Source organism: Sparus aurata, chromosome 21 (assembly GCF_900880675.1).
Source record: "Sparus aurata chromosome 21, fSpaAur1.1, whole genome shotgun sequence".
NCBI classification, from domain to species: domain Eukaryota; kingdom Metazoa; phylum Chordata; class Actinopteri; order Spariformes; family Sparidae; genus Sparus; species Sparus aurata.
Window position 1 is genome coordinate 31,502,126 of NC_044207.1, and position 20,632 is coordinate 31,522,757.

The window sequence follows — 20,632 nt, forward strand, 5'->3', positions numbered from 1 at the left end:
TGTCATTGAGTTATACTGCTAGTCATATATCACATTAAATAATACAAATTATAACTTTGGATTCATTTCAGTAGAGTTCATGTCATGTTACCCACTGATGCAAAATCAAACCAAATTATATGATTACGATGACAAATTAGCATTTTTTGTCATGTGACCTGGAAATAAATGATAAACATGCTGAGTCAAAGACAATATTAATATCAGAAATAATACATTTTAAAAGAAAATATGACATGAACATTTTCATCCATAATAATAATAAGGTCAAGCCAGCAGGACGGTACTGAAAATAACATGATCTTTGTTTCAGTCAGACAGTAATTTATTGACGGACCCTGAGTGAAACCTCTGTGTTTCATAGGTCAGCTAACGTCCTCTGACTGCCAACACCGGGACAAACTGACGCCGCTGGATCCAGAGACAATGTCTGTCCAACATCCAACCTGAAACTAATTTCACTGTGGGTGGAATATGTAAGATCCAGTTTATAAATTAAAGTATTTGTAACACATACATGGCACATGAAACAACTGACCAACAAAATCAGACTGATTGATGGACAATAATGATCAACCATGAGACTTTAGAAGAGACAGTCTGACAGATGGAAACAACCTTTCTGGTTGGAGCTGAAAATCAACTTTGTAGGTAATTTATGTTTGTACAGGACTCTCATGATTTGACTGGTCCTCACATGGGACACAATAATGTGAACAGTATTGTTTGAGACAAGTTTCCAATCAGTCATTAATATTGTTGTCATGTGGAAGTGAAGGGGAGCACATTTTCAGATTAAAGATTGAGCCGAGTCAGGACCTTTACATGTGCTGTCAGGTGTAAATCAGTGTTACCTCATCAGCTGCTTCTTACCAGATGGAAGTTAGTGAATAACAACAGCACAGCAGTGACAAACACACTATCTGTCAGAGCTGTGAGAGGAAGGAGGGAGGGATTAAGGGAGGAGAGAAACTGAGACTCAAGTTCAGAAAAGACAAACTCTCAAAGTGGAGTTTCATACAAAAACAGATTGTCTTGATCTTTAAGATGCTGTCAGTGAACTTGAGTCTGTCTGTCACTTTGTTTCTGCTCACAATAACAGGTAGGTGACATTATTCACTTTACAAGAGCTTCAGTGATGAAATATTTACATCAGGAAGTTACAGAGTTATTTCTTCCTTTAGGTGTCAGCTGTGAAGAACTCAGTCCAGTCAAGAATGAAGAGTCCAGTTTAGAAGACAGCACTGTTACTCTGTCCTACACATACTCCAAACAAGCTGATGGCAATGATTATTTCTTCTGGTATCGACAATATCCAGGAAAACCAACAGAGTTTCTGTTCTACATCTCAGGGCTGAATGATACAAGACCTGCAGAGTCTCTAACATCAGACACAAAGTTCTCAACTAAACTGTCTGAAGAAAAACGTGGTGTGATTCTGCAGATCTCCTCTGCTGCAGTGACGGACTCTGCTGTGTACTACTGTGCTGTGAGGCCCACAGTGACAGGAAACACCAAAACTCTGTACAAAAACCTTTGGAGCAAAGACAACACAATACTCCACAACATCCACTAGAGGGAGTAACACACTGTTAAACTGGTTTAAATCCTGGTTTGATGTGTGTGAAACAACATCACAATGAATCAAACGATGGTTTCAAAAACACAAAAAGGGGAATACGTAGCAAAAATCATCTAAGAGCGAACATTTTAGATGTCAATATTATATCACCAAATCCTGGTCGGATGTTTGTTAAACATTTGTTTTCACCGAAAATATGAAATGTGATGTTTTACCAGAGTTTAGAAGGAGAACTAAAATATATCTTCTTTGTAAAATTTTTACCATTTATGAGATATTATTAAGCAGTCATTAGTAGGGGTAACATCTCCATTGATTAAGTCCTGTGGTGATGGACGGGCTGATGATGAGGTGAACTTGTATGTTCAGTGAAGCAGCTGGTCTCACTTCTTCAGGATGATGAGTCCAGGCTCAGACAAGGTCTATCTGAGTCCACAGAGGAGACACACAGCATGTGTTCTCTGGTCTTGTTGTGTTCAGACAGGCTGCAGAGTTTGAATGCATGGAGCCAAAAAGTCTTCAAAAGTCAATGTTAACATGATAAAAATAAGGAGGATTAGAAAATGAATAATGATTCATCAAGCAAGCCTTTGCTTCTGGCTTTTAGGAATATTTGCAGTCATTGTTAGCAGCATGTAGAAGACGGAGGGCTTCACCACCGAGAGCCTTAAAAGTGTGATGAGCAAAAGCCAAGAGTCAGGAGAAGAAGACGAGCTGAAAAGTGACAAGAGACCATAAGACGGCATGTGTTAAAAGTTATAACCAGAATTTATCAGACAGCAGAGTGGAATCCTGTAAATTAACACAACACAGGCACAAAGAGTCTTTTGATTAAACCATCAAAATGTTGATGAAAGAATTTAGTTACTTTGTATATTCCTGTGTTCTGTCCGCTACAATCATCATGAAGAATATTTGAGCTGAACAGAGGAAATGTAAATGAGATGTAAATGCAGAGAGTTCCTCAACAGATGATAAAGATGAAGGACCAATGATGTGAAGGCCCAGATCCATCAGAGTATCACTGTTCTTCCTCTCTCTCCTCCCCTCTCACTGCAGACATGAAACACTGGCTGAGAAACATCCTGATTCTGACTCTCTGGCTAGGTAACTCTTTAAACCTACTGATTTTTCTCCTTTAATCAATCATCTTTATTGATTCATCTCTTCCTCTGCATTTTCTCTTCTTCCTCAGAGTGTAAAGGAGCAGACAGAGTGATCCAGCCAACACGAGATGTCATTGCTGCTGAAGGAGACACAGTTACACTGGACTGCACATTTGAGACCAGTGCCCCAAGTTATTATCTCTTCTGGTACAAACAGGATGGAAACAACAGCCCCAAATTCATACTGAGCTGCCCTCAGTTTGGTACGGGGAACACAGAGAAGGAATATGAGGACAGATTTTCATCCAGAGTGAATTCTACCTCAAACTCAGTTCCTCTGAAGATCCAGAAGCTTCAGCTGTCTGACTCTGCTGTGTACTACTGTGCTCTGCAGCCCACAGTGACAGGAAACACCAAAGCTCTGTACAAAAACCTTTGGAGCAAAGACAACACAATACTCCACAACATCCACTAGAGGGAGTCACACACTGTTCACCTTCAGTAGGATGTTACTTTGACGTCTATTATTTTTGGACTCACAAAGTCACAAACACAAAAGAGTGGAACTGATGAGTTCTATGTGTGACATCATTGCACTACATGACCATTTAGTTCTGAAAACCAATAGGAGAATAAAATGATCACTCATTACTTAACAGGTCCAATATTATACTGTTTTTCATCAATTTCACACAGCTGTCAGAGGACCAACAACACTGAATACAAAATTTATTGCCCCAAACCCATCTGTGGTCCTGAATTTCAGCTATCTAAAAGTCGCTCTACTGAGAGCAGACGGTTTCTGTGCCTGCACCTTTAAATGCAAATGAGCTCCTTCTGTCAACACTAGTGTTGTGACGTTCACGAACGAACCGATTCTATTGAACGGCTCGTTAACATGAACGATGGGGTCCGAGTAGCACCTGGGAACCGTTCATTTATATTTATTATTTATATCACTGTACTCTCCTCCTTTGCTCCTGCCCATGAGTGGGACAGAGAAGTTACATGGGGAGGAGCGCAGCCCAGCTGCACGGTGCTTATTAGATATGCAAATGTAGCGTGACGCCACCTGAGTTGTGCACACTGCCTTTGCGCAACCCCCCCCCCCCAAAAAAAAAACAGAAACAGTGACTGCCCTGCCTCGGACAGCAGAGCAGCTGCAGCGGTCTTAATTAGGAGGAGGACAGTTTTGTTCCAAATCTCACCCCATCATACCTCCCAGTGATTATTTCCAAGATATAATTAGTTACCACCAGGCTGGCTTCTTAAAACTTAATACATTTAAAAATCTGTCAAATGAGCCAGTTTTTTGAACGGCTCTTTGAAAGGAACGGCTCACCAAGATCCGGCTCCCCTCAAAGAGCCATAAATCCCATCTCTAGTCAACACCTGCCTTGCCTGCTACAGCTCCTCTCAGTGAGAGGATGCTGCTTATGCTAGCGGTAGCATGCGCTTATGTTTACGGTGGATGTATAGCTATGGCTCGCCAAGGTGCTGTTGTCCAACCATATCAGTTTATATGATGTCGACTGCAGCATCAGTGTTATTTCAGAGTTGAGGGTAGATGAATTGTAACAGAAAGGAGAGAAAATACAGATCCGAGGGGAGATGGAGAGAAATGTTACTCATCTTTAATGATCATCCCTGATAATCATTAATTATTAGTGACTGCCAAATGTAACCTGAAACTCCCTATTAATGCTCCCTCCCTAGTAAATATGTATGGTGCCCCGGGTGAGGCACAAAATATATCTCTGAAGGTTACCAGTAACACAATAAAATGTGTACAGTGATGACATAATTTTGTCTCCACTTCAGAAATATAGAATAAGTCCCTCTTTTCTATCCAATGCCAGAAAAGATGATCCATACTTGAAACAACAAAAATGTCCCAGCTCCAGCTGTTACAAACTGCTGCCTTCAGTCTGTTAACCACGAGGAAGAAGAAGAGGTGAAAATACAGATCTAAGAGGAGACGGAGAGATTCAGCGAGGAGCTGAGCTGTTACTGAACTATAGAAGAGAGAGGAACTTCCATATTCAGCAGAGTTCAATACATAAACCAGAAACATTACCTTTATTCAACATGCTGTCACTGGACTATTATGGGCTGTCTCTGATGTTTCTCACTATTATAACAGGTATGTTACATTATGCTTTTATTCTGTCAAGTTGAATTCTAATGTTTTCTGAGGGCACTTCATTTCTTTAGGTTTTTTCACATGATATAAAACAGGTTTCTCTTCCTTTAGGTGTCAGCTGTGAAGAACTCAGTACAGTCAAGAATGAAGAGTCCAGTTTAGAAGACAGCACTGTTACTCTGTCCTACACATACTCCAAACAAGCTGATGGCAGTGATAATTTCTTCTGGTATCGACAATATCCAGGAAAACCACCAGAGTTCATTATTTCTCACTTAGGAACAGGAGAAATATTAAAAAATCAAGACACTAGACTGTCTGCTGAAGTGAGTGATGAAACCAGAATGCATCTGCAGATCTCCTCTGCTGCAGTGACAGACTCTGCTGTGTACTACTGTGCTGTGAGGCCCACAGTGACAGGAAACACCAAAACTCTGTACAAAAACCTTTGGAGCAAAGACAACACAATACTCCACAACATCCACTAGAGGCAGTCACACACTGTTAAACTTGAGCAGGATGTGATGATACAGTTTGGGATGATTATGAGATGTAAAGCATCAGAATTTATACCGTTGACAACATATTCACTCTGAACATTGAAGTACATTTCACCAGGGTAGCACGGGCAGCACTGAAAACACTTTTGATGTTGAAATCAGATCTCAAACACTTTGACAAGATTAATCTATAAAGCTTCATAGATTTATCTAGTTTGTTGTTTGTCCAGATTCCTCCAGATTTCAATATGGAGTCAACAAGTTGTTGTCTGATGTTTGTTAAACAACAAATGTTTTCACAGAAAAAAAACTTCAATATGATGAAAACTGGAAGATATGTTGTGTGTAACATTCTAATCACATATATGAGGTATTATTAAGTAGTTGGAAGAAGGGCCATCACCTCCATTGATTAATTAATGCCTTGATGGACCATGATGAGGACTTCCCAGAAAGCGTTGAGCATGGCGAGCAGACCCTGTGATCCTCGGTCGTCAGGACACAGTCAGATGATGACGTAGTCGGTTCAGTGAAGCAGCTGGTCTCACTTCTTCAGGATGATGAGTCCAGGCTCCAACAAGGTTTATTTGAGTCCACAGAGGAGACACACAGCATCTGTTCTCTGGTCTTGTTGTGTTGGACACCATCAGGCCTCAATGACTACCGACCAGTGGCCCTCACATCTTACGTCATATAGGTGCAGGAGAGACTGGTTTTGGCCAACGTGAGGCTGAGACTCCACAGGGGACTGTACTGTCTCCTTTCCTGTTCACCTTATACACCACTGACTTTCAGTACAACACTGGGTTATGTTACCTGCAGAAGTTTTCTGACGACTCGGCTGTTGTTGGGTGTATAAGTGAGGAACAGGAGGAGGAGTACAGGGCATTGGTGGACAACTTTGTGGAGTGGACTGGACAGAATCACCTGCAGCTGAACATCAGCAAGACCAGAGAGATGGTGATAGATTTTAGGAAGAAGAGGAGGACGGCTTCCTAACCTCTGTGCATTCTGGGAAGGGATGTGGAGGTGGTGGAGGATTACAAGTACCTTGGTGTTACCATCAACCACAGACTGGACAGGAGATCTTACACAGAAGCTGTTTACAAGAAGGGGATGAGCAGACTTTACTTCCTGAGGTAGCTGAGATCCTTCAACGTGTGCAGCAAGAATCTTTCCTGCCACAAGCCATCACCTTATACAATAACTCTCTCACCTCTGCCTGACAGAGAGATCTCTGATCTCTTTGCTGTTTTTACTCAGTTTATAACAAGCTTACATCTGCACATTCTAGGTTCTATTAAGGCTATTTATCTATTTATATTACGTGTGGTTCTGTCATTGCACATTCATAGAAATTGTTTATTTCTTGTACAGTTGTACAGATGATTATTGTTTATAGTATAGTTTGCACTGTGTATATTCATTGCATATATCTTGCTTTCTACTTATGTTATGCACAGAGTGTTTTTCTTTTTCTTTATTTTATTCTTGTGGACCCACTGCTGCTGTAACAAAATAACTTCCCAGTCTGGGAGCAATAAAGTATTTCTATTCTATTCTATTCTATTCTATTCTATTCAGTGACCGGCTGCAGAGTTGAGATGCTTGGAGCCAAAAAGTCTTCAAAAGTCAAAGTTAAATAGAAACAAAAATAAGGAGGATTACAAAATGAATAATGACTCATCAAGCAAGCATTTGCTTCTGAATTTTAGGAATCTTTGCAGTCATTTTTCTCAGTTCAGAGTTCATTCTGGAGCTTTGTCTTGTTCTCAGTTAAAAGTGAAAAAAAAAACAGAAGCCCACATCCCTAAATGCTTGTCAGCAGTATGTCCAAGTTGGAGGGCTTCAACACGAGGAGCCCAAAAAGTGTGATGAGCAACAGCCAACGGTCAGGACAAGAGGACGAGCCGAAAAGAGAAAAGTAACCGTAAGATGCCGTGTGTTCTAAAGTTTTATATTCTAGGGCTGTATCAAGTCATAAGAAAATCATACTGGTTAACATCAAATACACTCATGTGGTGCTGACAATTCATTATATCACTGTGTCAAAAGTTATTACCAGAACTCATCAGACAGCAGAGTGGAAACCTGTAAATTAACACAACACAGGCACAAAGAGACTTTTGATTAAACCATCAAAATGTTGATGAAAGAATTTAGTTTCTTTGTATATTCCTGTGCTCTGTCTGCTCCAATCATCATGAAGAACATTTGAGCTGAACTGATGAAATGTAAATGAGATGTAAATGTAGAGAGTTCCTCAACAGATGATAAAGATGAAGGACCAATGATGTGAAGGCCCAGATCCATCAGAGTATCAATGTTCTTCCTCTCTCTCCTCCCCTCTCACTGCAGACATGAAACACTGGCTGAGAAACATCCTGATTCTGACTCTCTGGCTAGGTAACTCTCTAAACCTACAGATTGTTCTCCTTTAATCAATCATCTTTATTGATTCATCTCTTCCTCTGCATGTTCTCTTCTTCCTCAGAGTGTAAAGGAGCAGACAGAGTGATCCAGCCAACAGGAGATGTCATTGCTGCTGAAGGAGACACAGTTACACTTGGCTGCACATTTGAGACCAGTGACTCAGGTCCAACATTATTCTGGTACAAACAGGATGGAAACAACAGCCCTAAATTCATACTCAGCCGCTTCCAACGGGATGAGGGGAACACACCAGATGAGGTTCAGGAAAGATTTTCATCCACACTGGATTCCACCTCAAAATCAGTTCCTCTGAAGATCCAGAAGCTTCAGCTGTCTGACTCTGCTGTGTACTACTGTGCTGTGAAGCCCACAGTGACAGGAAACACCAAAACTCTGTACAAAAACCTTTGGAGCAAAGACAACACAATACTCCACAACATCCACTAGAGGGAGTCACACACCATGAACCCATTACAGTCTGAGCCAGTGTCACTGGACTGATGACAAATACAACAAAACATCAACCAATAAAGATTCCACACAGAGCTGCTGTGACAACAGACAGAAATGGATTGGTTGAGTTGAAGTGAATAAATAATGTGAAGAGCTGATTGGCCCCGCCCATTTAGCCTCAACTCAACCAATGACATCATTCCTTCCTCATTGTGCTGCAGTGGAAGAACACTGCTCATCTGCTGTCTGTCTGGCTTTAATAAATCCAAAGACATGTTGCTTTACTTCTTTTTACTCTTCTGTCACTTTACAGGTGAGTTTTGGAACACAACAGGAATTTAAGTGTTGTTGAACCTGCTGCATTAACCACATATACACAACCTGGATTTCATCACTTTTCTCATGTCTTTGCTCTGACAGAGTCAATGCTCCTCATGTTTTCATCAGATTGACAAAATGGATTTTCATTGAATGATATTGTTTGTATGTGACTGTAAAGGAGCACAGAGTAACACTGTACACTTGATATTTTCCACTGTCTTCTCCTCTCAGCCTCATGAACAATGTTAGTCTAATGGCTTCATTTTCTACACTTTTTCCAGGACTAATAGCTGGAGACAGCATCTCTCCTGAAAAAGATGAAGTTAGTGGAACAGAAGGACAATCTGTCACACTCATATGTCAATATGAAACAACTTATTCACATCCTGCACTGTACTGGTACAGACATCATTCTGACCTTCAGGCTCCTCAGTTTATACTCAGGAAAGGAGCGAAGTCGAACACAGCTCAATATATTCCTGATAACCGATATCAGTCTGAAACAACACCAACATCAACCTCACTGACCATCAGAGAGCTAACCCTGGCAGACACAGCTCTCTACTACTGTGCTCTAGAAACACAGTGATACAAAGTGTAGAAGAGGCTGTACAAAAACCTGAACACAGATATCTGACTACTCTTCAAAGAGGGGGGAAGTGGTATTCAAACCACAGCTTCATATCAGATGGATTCTGCTAATTCCTGTTTTATCACAGTCACTGTGGTTACAGCTGTTGAAATAAGTAAAATTTGAAAAATAACCTTTTAAATGGTGACTACAGGTGAGAATTTTGGGAAAAAAAAATCATTTTCAAAATTTCAGAATCAGAATCGAAGATACAAGACAAAATAGTGTAGATGCTGACATTGCTGCTTGACAATATGTTAATGGGATAGTTGGTGTTTTTTGAAGTGGGGTCATATGAAGTACATATCTATAGTCGATCTGTTTCCTACCGTAATCACCGATCAGCGGCACAGAGCCGCTCCAGCCCAGACACTCAGCTTTGTGCTGCAGTGAACACAGTCCAGTGCAAAGCGAATTTTAACCACTTAAAACAAGGCCCACCTTAAAAAATCTATATTATTGCAAGTGTACGTTGTATAGAGAAAATTCACAGCGCTTTACATCTCCATCAGACCGCCCTTTCTTTTGGCACAACATTTTCTCAACCATAGAACCTCTGTATCCCTACGCATTACTGCAACTGGGCCGAGGTTCTACGGTCTGTGTCTGTGTCTGAAATTAATGTAAACAGAGTTGCGTGCATAAACCTCTCGTCCAGCAACTGGGCCTCACACTGTATTTCGCCGCTCGCAGATCAGCTGTTTCTGATGGAGTTCAGTGAAATTATTGAACGTTCTATCGAACGTATTTTCTGTTGATATTGATCGCGTGTCTATCACAATAGATATCGTTATTGTTTTATCGCCCAGCCCTATTCTGAATTATGTTCTGGACTCAAAAAGCACTAATTCAACATTAAATACATTTGATTAAAAAAGCCACTTAACTATCTTTTCTTTGACTTTAGTCCAATAAACACTGTAAACATTAATGCAAATTTCCCAAGTCTGTACAGATTCTGTAAGATCCGTTTCTGAACACAATATTAGGCTCAGAGTTTATCCATATTCCAAACATGTCCATTTAAGGGAATAAGCTTCTGACACTGATATGAATAATCCTAAAACGAGATCCTAGATTTAATATCTGCAGGTGTGAGGCATTGTGCAGGAGTGACAGGACCTGGATTTGTCCCAACATATCCCGAGAGCAAAAGCAATAATGAAACGACGAGTTTGTGCTTGATGTTACAGACTTTTACATCAGTCGGAAGACTGGTGGTGAATACATTTCCAGTAAATGATGTTGTGGGAATATTAAAATGTTCCCCTAACACAAGGAGAGAACAGCAACTACAAGCAGCCATTTTGATCACATACATCACAACCCTCAGAAAGAGGAGGAGCCAGAGCCGGCCCTGGGCATAGGCAGTATAGGCAAATGCTAGGGGCGGCGTCATCCGCAGGGGGCGCTGAAAACAGGGGGATTAAATTTTTTTTTAAAAAAGAATATATGTTTTTTTACCAGTGCCACCAATACCATTATTTCGAAATATTATATAAGCCCACAGCAACATAACGCCATAGCAAAAGACTATTAAATATGGAGAGGCCTTTCTTCTGGGTTCCTGGCTCAGTGCACTGTACCTGTCCTCTGTGAGGGGGGCGGGTCGAGAGGCGAGCTGCCTGAATCTGACCAGACCGAGACCCCAAGACCAAGAGACAGATTTACTGATACTGTAGCGGAACCACAAGGCCCAAAAGACTGAAACCATCCGGCGCCCAGTGAAGGAAAAGAAGGAAAGAAGGGGAAGACGTGAAGAAGATACAGATACAGTAACGTCAATGTGATGAAGCGAAAGGAAATTCATAGTTTAATGATCGTAGTTAACGTTACCGTTGTTGGAGCAGAGTGTTATGTTAGCTTGCTAGGTTACCTAGGACGATAGCAGCATTGTTTGATGATAAATAGCTGAGTCGGCATGTGTTAATGTTACTCCACTATAAATTCATCAGGGACGTTTGTAAAGTTAACGTTAAGCCTGTTCAGGCGTTATTACAGGTGTCTTTACTGCTTGTATGTCAGTTAAATGCTATTAGTTTTCCATCCCCTTTGTAACAGGGTCGTTGTAAGCCTTTGGTCTATTGTGTCACAGTTTATGTTTGTTAAAGTTTACATCAGTGTTAAAGTGTATTACTGTTAATACTCCACACCTCAGCTTTCCCATATCATTCATAGGCGAAATATATACACTGCACTTCTACTCTGGTTAGACTGAATTGCTTTGCAATGACAACAAAATTCAATGAATCTCATCAAATTTTCATTAGTACTCTATATTAGTCTATGTATAGCACACATCAAGCATCTGCTTGTTTTTGTTAGTTTTTTTGTCAAAATGTAACATGCAGTGATCACATATACTTCTATTCTCTCTTCAGATGCAGTTTTAACATGTTTCACCAGCAGTCCAGTGACACAGCATCAGGTGCTCCTTTCCTCTACCTCAGCACAACAGAGTGACACAGCATCAGGACTAAAGGCACCAACAGACCTGCTGACTGTCACTGGACATCTCTTCTGACTGACAAAGTGAGATGAGAGCTAGTTCACAGAGGACCAGTTCAAATAAAAAAGCAGTTACACATTTCCCAAAAATTAAAGATGGGAGAGTGTCAGCATGACTTTTGTAACAGAGTCTTAGTCAATGCTGAACAAATCAAAAGAGGCTGGCTGATGTACTCAAACAGAAATGATAGCTTGCACTGCTTCAGCTGCTAAATGTTTTCTCCAAAAGAATACAGACTTAATAAGGAAGGACTAAAGGACTGGAACAATGCAAGCCACTTGCTGAAGGTTCATGAGGATAGCCGGGAGCACAATACCCACATGGCAACATGGAAGGAGTTGGAGGTCGTTTTGCAAAGTGGCTGATAATAGATAAGAGAGAGATGGCACTCTGAGGTTGAGAGATAATATGTTTGTGCAATGTATTGTGAAATTGACTGCGATGCAAGGGGGCGCCGGCTAAGAACTTGCCTAGGGCACCAAATTACTCAGGGCCGGCACTGGGAGGAGCAACACAACTGAATATGAAAGGCTTCATTTTAGAAGTGAAGAGCTGCTGTGTTCTCTCTGTTCTTCATTCACTACAACTGAAGATAATGCAGCTCTTTTTAATCTGGATGATGATCTTCATGTTTCATGCTGGTAAGTTAACTTTAATCAAGTTTTTCTTTGACTGAACTGAGTGTAAAGAAATACAAATGTCACAGTGAAATATATGTTTGTTCTTTCAGGATCCTCTGAGGATTTAGTGGAACCATTTAAAGATGTGATGCTGGCTGCGGAAGGAGACACTGTGACTCTCTCCTGCAACTATTCAGGCTCTGTTACCAGCCTCTACTGGTATAAACAGAAGTCCAGTTCATCTCCACAGTTTCTCATGACAGAATATTCAGAGAAAACAGAGAAGTTGTCTGTTTCACATGATAGAGACAGAAAGGAGTTTCATCTGAACATCTCCTCTGCTGCAGTGACAGACTCTGCTGTGTACTACTGTGCTGTGAAGCCCACAGTGACAGGAAACACCAAAACTCTGTACAAAAACCTTTGGAGCAAAGACAACACAATATTCCACAACATCCACTAGAGGGAGTCACACACTGTTAAACTGCAGCTGGATGTTAATATGACATCTACCATCTTTGGACTCACAAAGTTACAAACACAAAACAGTGGAACTGATGAGTTCTCTGTGTGATATCATTGCACCACATGACAGTTTGGTCCAGAAGACAAACAGGAGAATGAAATAATTACTGATTACATTTACTGACACATGATGTGTCTGTCTGTATGTTGACTGTGTTCATCAGTAACACATCATTGTTGATCAAATATTTAATGATGTTATTTCCAACCAGATCAAAGACATTCACCAATGGACAGAAGAACTTCTGTAAAACAAAGAGACATTGTGTGATAAAGAGTATGAGCAGAAACTAGAGTCAGTATTCACACACTTACTCTGTTTAAACTGAAGAAGAGCTGCTTGATGTTCAGCTCTCCCTGTTGACACTTAAAGAAATCATGTTTGTAGAGACTGAACAGAAAAGAGTCTGGAGAGAGAAATTCATGTTTCACAGCTGGGATTTTTTTTTTAAAGAAGCCTCCATTTAGAAAAGATATGGGATTAATTAATTCCAGCATGTGTTTCACATGTTTGACTCATCAGCAACACAAAAATACACCAACATGAGTAAAACATGATTTATATGTGTGCTACTGCAGTATCAGCATCATTTCAGAGTTGAAGGTAGAGGAATTTTAACAGAAAGGAGAAAAAATACAGATCTAAGAAGAGACTAAGAGAAATTATGAGTCATTTTCATTATTATCATAATTTGTAATTATCCCTAATAATCACTGATTATTATTGACAGCCAAGTTTAACCCAAAACTCCCTGTTAATGTCAGACTGTAGTTTCTGGGCTCTCTTCATCAAATGTCTCAGCGTGTAGCTTGATGATAAAAGAATTCTGCAGAGGCAAGGCTTGATGGAATGATGGAGAAATCTTTATTGAAATAGGTCTCCAGCCTGCATCCGAACAGGCAGCCACCCTCTGGTGTTCTCAGATCCTGGCAAAGTTCTGCCCAGTGCTTTGCTCTCTGCTCTACCAGAAATCCTCTCAAACCTTCAATCTTAGGAAATCTATAAGAAACCACCCCGACCATCTCTCCCTGTGCGGGATTTTTTAGAGTCCCTTCTCCAGTTCACACCTACTTCTCCTAATTGGTCACTTTGATAAATTATCCAATAGACTAAAAGAGGAGTTGACCTGTCTCCCTGCTCATCTCCCATAACTCACATAACTTGACTGCGGTTGACCTTATGTCTTCTCCCCAAAATTAAAGGAACATAAACGTTTAGGCATCTTTCCCCATTTGACGTGAGGGTCAAAGTAACCTTTAACACACCCACAGCTGAAAAACACCTCAGAGAACCCTGGACCTGCAACCTCCACAATTTCTACATTCCTTCACTCACACAAGAAGAAACAGTTAGTCACCATTAAATCTAAACTAAGTACAATCAAAAATCAGAATGTGTTGACATCCAGATGCCTCACGATGAATCACCATATATGGTTCCCCATGTGAGGCAACATACAACATATATCTCTGCATGTTACCAGTAACAAGATTAAGTTGTACAGTGATGAAAAAGTTTTGACTCTACATTAGGAGTACAGAACAAGTACATCTTCTCTTTACAAACCCTGAAAAGATGATCCATCATTGAAATCATCAGACCTACATTTCTGTAATTAATTCCAGTAATCAGCTGTTACAAACTGTTGCCTTCAGTCTGTTAACCAGGAGGAAGAAGAAGAGGTGAAAATACAGATCTAAGAAGAGACGGAGAGATTCAGGGAGGAGCTGAGCTGTTACTGAACTATAGAAGAGAGAGGAACTTCCATATTCAGCAGAGTTCAATACACAAACCAGAAACATTACCTTTATTCAACATGCTGTCACTGGACTATTATGGGCTGTCTCTGATGTTTCTCACTATTATAATAGGTATGTTACATCATGCTTTTATTCTGTCAAGTTAAATTCTGATGTTTTCTGAAGGCAGTTCATTTCTTTTGAGTTTTTTTCCTCCCAAGTATAAAAAAGGCTTCTCTTCCTTTAGGTGTCAGCTGTGAAGAACTCAGTCCAGTCAAGAATGAAGAGTCCAGTTTAGAAGACAGCACTGTTACTCTGTCCTACACATACTCCAAACAAGGTGGTGCTGACTATGTCTTCTGGTATCGGCAATATCCAGGAAAACCACCAGAGTTCCTTTTTTCTCACTCTGGAACAGGATCATCAATATCTGATTCAGTCTCTAGACTGTCCTTTAACGTGAGTGAGGATAAAACCAAAATGCATCTGCAGATCTCCTCTGCTGCAGTGACAGACTCTGCTGTGTACTACTGTGCTGTGAGGCCCACAGTGACAGGAAACACCAAAACTCTGTACAAAAACCTTTGGAGCAAAGACAACACAATACTCCACAACATCCACTAGAGGGAGTCACACACCATGAACCCATTACAGTCTGAGTCAGTGTCACTGGACTGATGACAAATACAACAAAACATCAACCAATAAAGATTCCACACAGAGCTGCTGTGACAACAGACACAAATGGATTGGTTGAGTTGAAGTGAAAAAAATAATGTGAAGAGCTGATTGGCCCCGCCCATTTAGCCTCAACTCAACCAATGACATCATTTCTTCCTCATTGTGCTGCAGTGGAAGAACACTGCTCATCTGCTGTCTGTCTGGCTTTAATAAATCCAAAGACATGTTGCTTTACTTCTTTTTACTCTTCTGTCACTTTACAGGTGAGTTTTGGAACACAACAGGAATTTAAGTGTTGTTGAACCTGCTGCATTAACCACATATACACAACCTGGATTTCATCACTTTTCTCATGTCTTTGCTCTAACAGAGTCAATGCTCCTCATGTTTTCATCAGATTGACAACATGGATGTTCATTGAATGATATTGTTTGTATGTGACTGTGAAGGAGCACAGAGTAACACTGTACACTTGATATTTTCCACTGTCTTCTCCTCTCAGCCTCATGAACAATGTTAGTCTAATGGCTTCATTTTCTACACTTTTTCCAGGACTAATAGCTGGAGACAGCATCTCTCCTGTAGAAGATGAAGTCAGTGGAAGAGAAGGACAATCTGTCAACCTCACATGTCAATATCAGACAACTGCATCAGATCCTGCACTTTACTGGTACAGACATCATTCTGACCTTCAGGCTCCTCAGTTTATACTCTGGAAAGGAGCAAAGGGGTACAGAGCTCAATATATTCCTGATAAGCGATATCAGTCTCAAACAACACCAACATCAACTACCCTGACCATCAGACAGCTAACCCTGGCAGACACAGCTCTCTACTACTGTGCTCTAGAAACACAGTGATACAAAGTGTAGAAGAGGCTGTACAAAAACCTGAACACAGATATCTGACTACTCTTCAAAGAGGAGGGAAGTGGTATTCAAACCACAGCTTCATATCAGATGGATTCTGCTAATTCCTGTTTTATCACAGTCACTGTGGTTACAGCTGTTAACACAGTGACTCCAAACCAATGATGAATTGTTTTACCTCTCTGGATGATGAGTACACACCTGCTGTCATTGACTGATACTGCTAGTCATATATTACATTAAATAATTCAAATCATAACTTTGGATTCATTTCAGTAGAGTTCATGTCATGTGACCCACTGATGCAAAATCAAACCAAATTATATGATTACTATGTCAAATCAGCATTTTTTGTCATGTGACCTGGAAATAAATGATAAAACATGCTGAGTTAAAGACAATATTGATATCATAAATAATACATTTTTAACAGAAAATATGACATGAACATTTTCATCCATAATAATAATAATAAGGTCAAGCCAGTAGGAAGGTACGGAAAAGAACATGATCTTCTTTTCAGTCAGACAGTAATTTGACAGTATTTTGTTTAATGAGTTACTCAAATGCAAGCAGATGTTTTATGGAAGTTTTACTTCTTTTGAATATGTTGCTCTTCAGGTAAACTCATCTTCTCGAGCTTTATTTCTAAACATCTACAGACCACCTAAATACTGTACGTATTTCTTTGATGACCTTGTTGAATTACTATCTCTTATCTGCACTGACTTTGATTGTGTGTTAATTGTTGGTGACTTTAACATCCATGTCGACAAGCCTGAGGACAGATGGACTAAAGAACTGTGCTGTGTCCTTGATAACTTTGGACTCACTCAGCATGTGACACAACCCACACACAACAGGGGCCACATCCTGGACTTAGTTATCTCAAAGGGTCTGAACATTTCTAAGGTTCTGGTATCTGATGTCGCTCTCTCCGACCATTACTGTGTTTTCTTTGAGAGTGATATATCAGTGCACACAAATGTTCAAACTCAGGTTGTCTCAAAGCGATACATCACTGAAAACACTGGTGACATATTCATTGATGCTTTCTCTTCCACACCACCCCTCTCTAGGTTCTCTGTCAATGACCTTGTACTTCATTTCAATTCCAAAATTACAAATGTCATGAATGCCATTGCACCCACTAAAGTGAAGGTGGTCTCTGGTAAGAAAAAATCTCCTTGGAGAAACGCCACGCTTGTCAAGATGGAAAAAAGGGAATGTCGAAAAGCTGAGCGCAGGTGGCGAAAAACAAATCTCCAGGTTCATTTTGACATTTATAAAGAGAGACTTTACATTTTTAATTTAGAATTAAAAAAGTCAAGGCAGTCCTTCTTCTCAGACATTATCACCAAGAACAAAAATAATGCTCGTGCCTTGTTTGCTACTGTCGACAGGCTAACAAACCCTCCTGTGCCAGTAGCCTCTGAACATCTGTCTACCAGGGCCTGTAATGAATTTGCATCATTCTTCACTGCCAAAATTCAGAACATTAGACAAGCGGTCAGTGCCACTCTACCAGGTACTGGAGGTGTGTTGTCGTTTTGTCCACCTAAACCCAACTCTAATACCCTGACACAATTTGATCCAATTAATGCGAAAAACCTTCAAGACATTATACAGCATTTGAAGTCTTCCTCCTGCAGCCTGGATATTTTACCAGCAGGGTTCTTCAAAAAAGTTTCAGACTGCATGATTCCAGACCTGCTACAGATTGTTAACACATCACTTCTCTCAGGTGTCTTCCCCCAAGCCATTAAGACAGCAGTCATTAAACCACTCCTGAAGAAGAGAACTCTAGACACATTAGTAATGAATAACTATAGGCCCATTTCAAACCTCCCAATTTTAAGTAAAATAATTGAAAAAGCTGTCTTTCAACAGCTGAACAATTACTTAATAATAAATGGCTGTTTTGATGTTTTCCAATCAGGATTTCGACCACATCACAGCACTGAGACGGCCCTCGTTAAGGTCTTCAACGACATTCATTCAAACACAGACAGCGGAAAAATCTCAGTCTTAGTATTACTGGATCTCAGTGCTGCGTTTGACACAGTCGACCATAATATACTACTGGACCGACTGGAAAACTGGGTTGGACTCTGGTACAACACTAAAGTGGTTTAAATCTTATCTAAATGAGAGAGACTACTTTGTGTCTATTGGTGACTACACATCTGAACGGATGAAAATGACAAGCGGAGTACCCCAGGGCTCCATTCTGGGGCCTCTACTATTCAACATTTACATGCTCCCTCTAGCTCAAATAATGGAAAACAATGAAATTTGCTACCATAGTTATGCAGATGACACACAAATTTACATAACCATATCACCAGGGGACTATAATCCCATACATACCCTGAGTAGATGCATTGAACAAATCAATGATTGGATGTGTCAGAGTTTTCTTCAGTTAAACAAAGATAAGACTGAAATAATTGTTTTTGGATCCAAGGAAGAACGACTTAAAGTCTCTGCTCAGCTTCAGTCTGTAATGTTGAAAACTACAGACCAAGTCAGAAACCTTGGTGTGACTGTGGACTCAGACATGAATTTCAGCAGCCATATTAAGACAGTTACAAAGTCAGCCTACTATCACCTTAAGAATATATCCAGGATAAGAGGGCTTATGTCTCGGCAGGATTTGGAGAAACTTGTTCACGCATTTATCTTCAGCAGACTCGACTACTGTAATGGTGTCCTTACAGGACTCCCTAAAAACTCCATCAGACAGCTGCAGCTGATTCAGAACGCGGCTGCTCGAGTCCTAACAAGAACCAAAAAAGTAGATCACATCACTCCAGTTCTTAGATCTTTACACTGGCTTCCTGTCTATCAAAGAATAGATTTCAAAGTCCTGTTGTTGGTTTATAAAGCATTGAATGGTTTCGGGCCAAAATACATTTCTGATCTGCTGCCGCGTTATGAACCATCCAGACCTCTGAGATCGTCAGGTACCGGTCTGCTTTCAGTCCCCAGAGTCAGAAGTAAACATGGAGAAGCAGCTTTCAATTACTATGCGCCACATATTTGGAACAAACTCCCTGAAAATTGCAGGTCTGCTCCAACACTCACCTCTTTTAAATCAAGACTTAAAACATTTCTTTTTGCCACTGCTTTTAACTGAAGTCTTTGAACTGCATTATTACTCTGAGTTTTGTTTTTGTTTTTTTTGTTTTTTTTGTTTTTTTATGCAATTTTTAATGTCTTTTAAATGAAATGTTTGTCTTTTAATGTAATTTGTGTGTGCCTGTAAAGCACTTTGAGTTGCCTTGTGTCTGAACTGTGCTATACAAATAAACTTGCCTTGCCTTGCCTTGCCTATTGACGGACCCTGTGTGAAACCTCTGTGTTTCAGAGGTCAGCTAACGTCCTCTGACTGCCAACACCGGGACAAACTGACGCCGCTGGATCCAGAGACAATGTCTGTCCAACATCCAACCTGAAACTAACTTCACTGTGGGTGGAATATATAAGATCCAGTCTATGAATTAAATTATTCTAACACATACATGTGACATGAAATAACTGACCAACAAAATCAGACTGATTGATGAACAATAATGATCAACCATGAGACTTTAGAAGAGACAGTCTGACAGATGGAAACAATCTTTCTGGTTGGAGCTGAAAATCAACTTTGTAGGTAATTTATGTTTGTACAGGACTCTCATGATTTGACTGGTCCTCACATGGGACACAATAATGTGAAAAGTATTGTTTGAGACAAGTTTCCAATCAGTCATTAATATGGTTGTCATGTGGAAGTGAAGGGGAGCACATTGTCAGATTAAAGACTGAGCCGAGTCAGGACCTTCACATGTGCTGTCAGGTGTAAATCAGTGTTACCTCATCAGCTGCTTCTTACCAGATGGAAATGATGGAAGTTAGTGAATAACAGCAGCACAGCAGTGACAAACACACTATCTGTCAGAGCTGTGAGAGGAAGGAGGGAGGGATTAAGGGAGGAGAGAAACTGAGACTCAAGTTAAGAAAAGACAAACTCTCACAGTGGAGTTTCATACAAAAACAGATTGTCTTGATCTTTAAGATGCTGTCAGTAAACTTCAGTCTGTCTGTCACTTTGTTTCTGCTCACAATAACAGGTAGGTGACATAAACCACTTTACAAGAGCCTCAGAGATGAAATATTTACATCAGGAAGTTACAGAGTTATTTCTTCCTTTAGGTGTCAGCTGTGAAGAACTCAGTCCGGACAAGAATGAAGAGTCCAGTTTAGAAGACAGCACTGTTACTCTGTCCTACACATACTCCAAACAAGCTGATGGCAGTGATCATTTCTTCTGGTATCGACGATATCAAGGAAAACCACCAGAGTTTCTGTTCTACATCTCAGGGCTGAATGATACAAGACCTGCAGAGTCTCTAAAATCAGACACAAAGTTCTCGACTAAACTGACTGAAGAAAAACGTGGTGTGATTCTGCAGATCTCCTCTGCTGCAGTGACAGACTCTGCTGTGTACTACTGTGCTGTGAGGCCCACAGT

At 40.4% G+C, this 20,632-nt stretch overlaps 1 gene segment (V, D, J or C); it reads left to right on the forward strand.

Moving 5' to 3' along the window:
* The first annotated feature begins 7,688 nt into the window (after window positions 1–7,688).
* LOC115572830 (T cell receptor alpha variable 14/delta variable 4-like) lies at window positions 7,689–19,571 on the forward strand. The segment is given in 3 exon segments: window positions 7,689–7,737; window positions 7,826–8,138; window positions 19,484–19,571. Coding segments are annotated over 3 exon segments (447 nt in total).
* The last annotated feature ends 1,061 nt before the right edge of the window (window positions 19,572–20,632 follow it).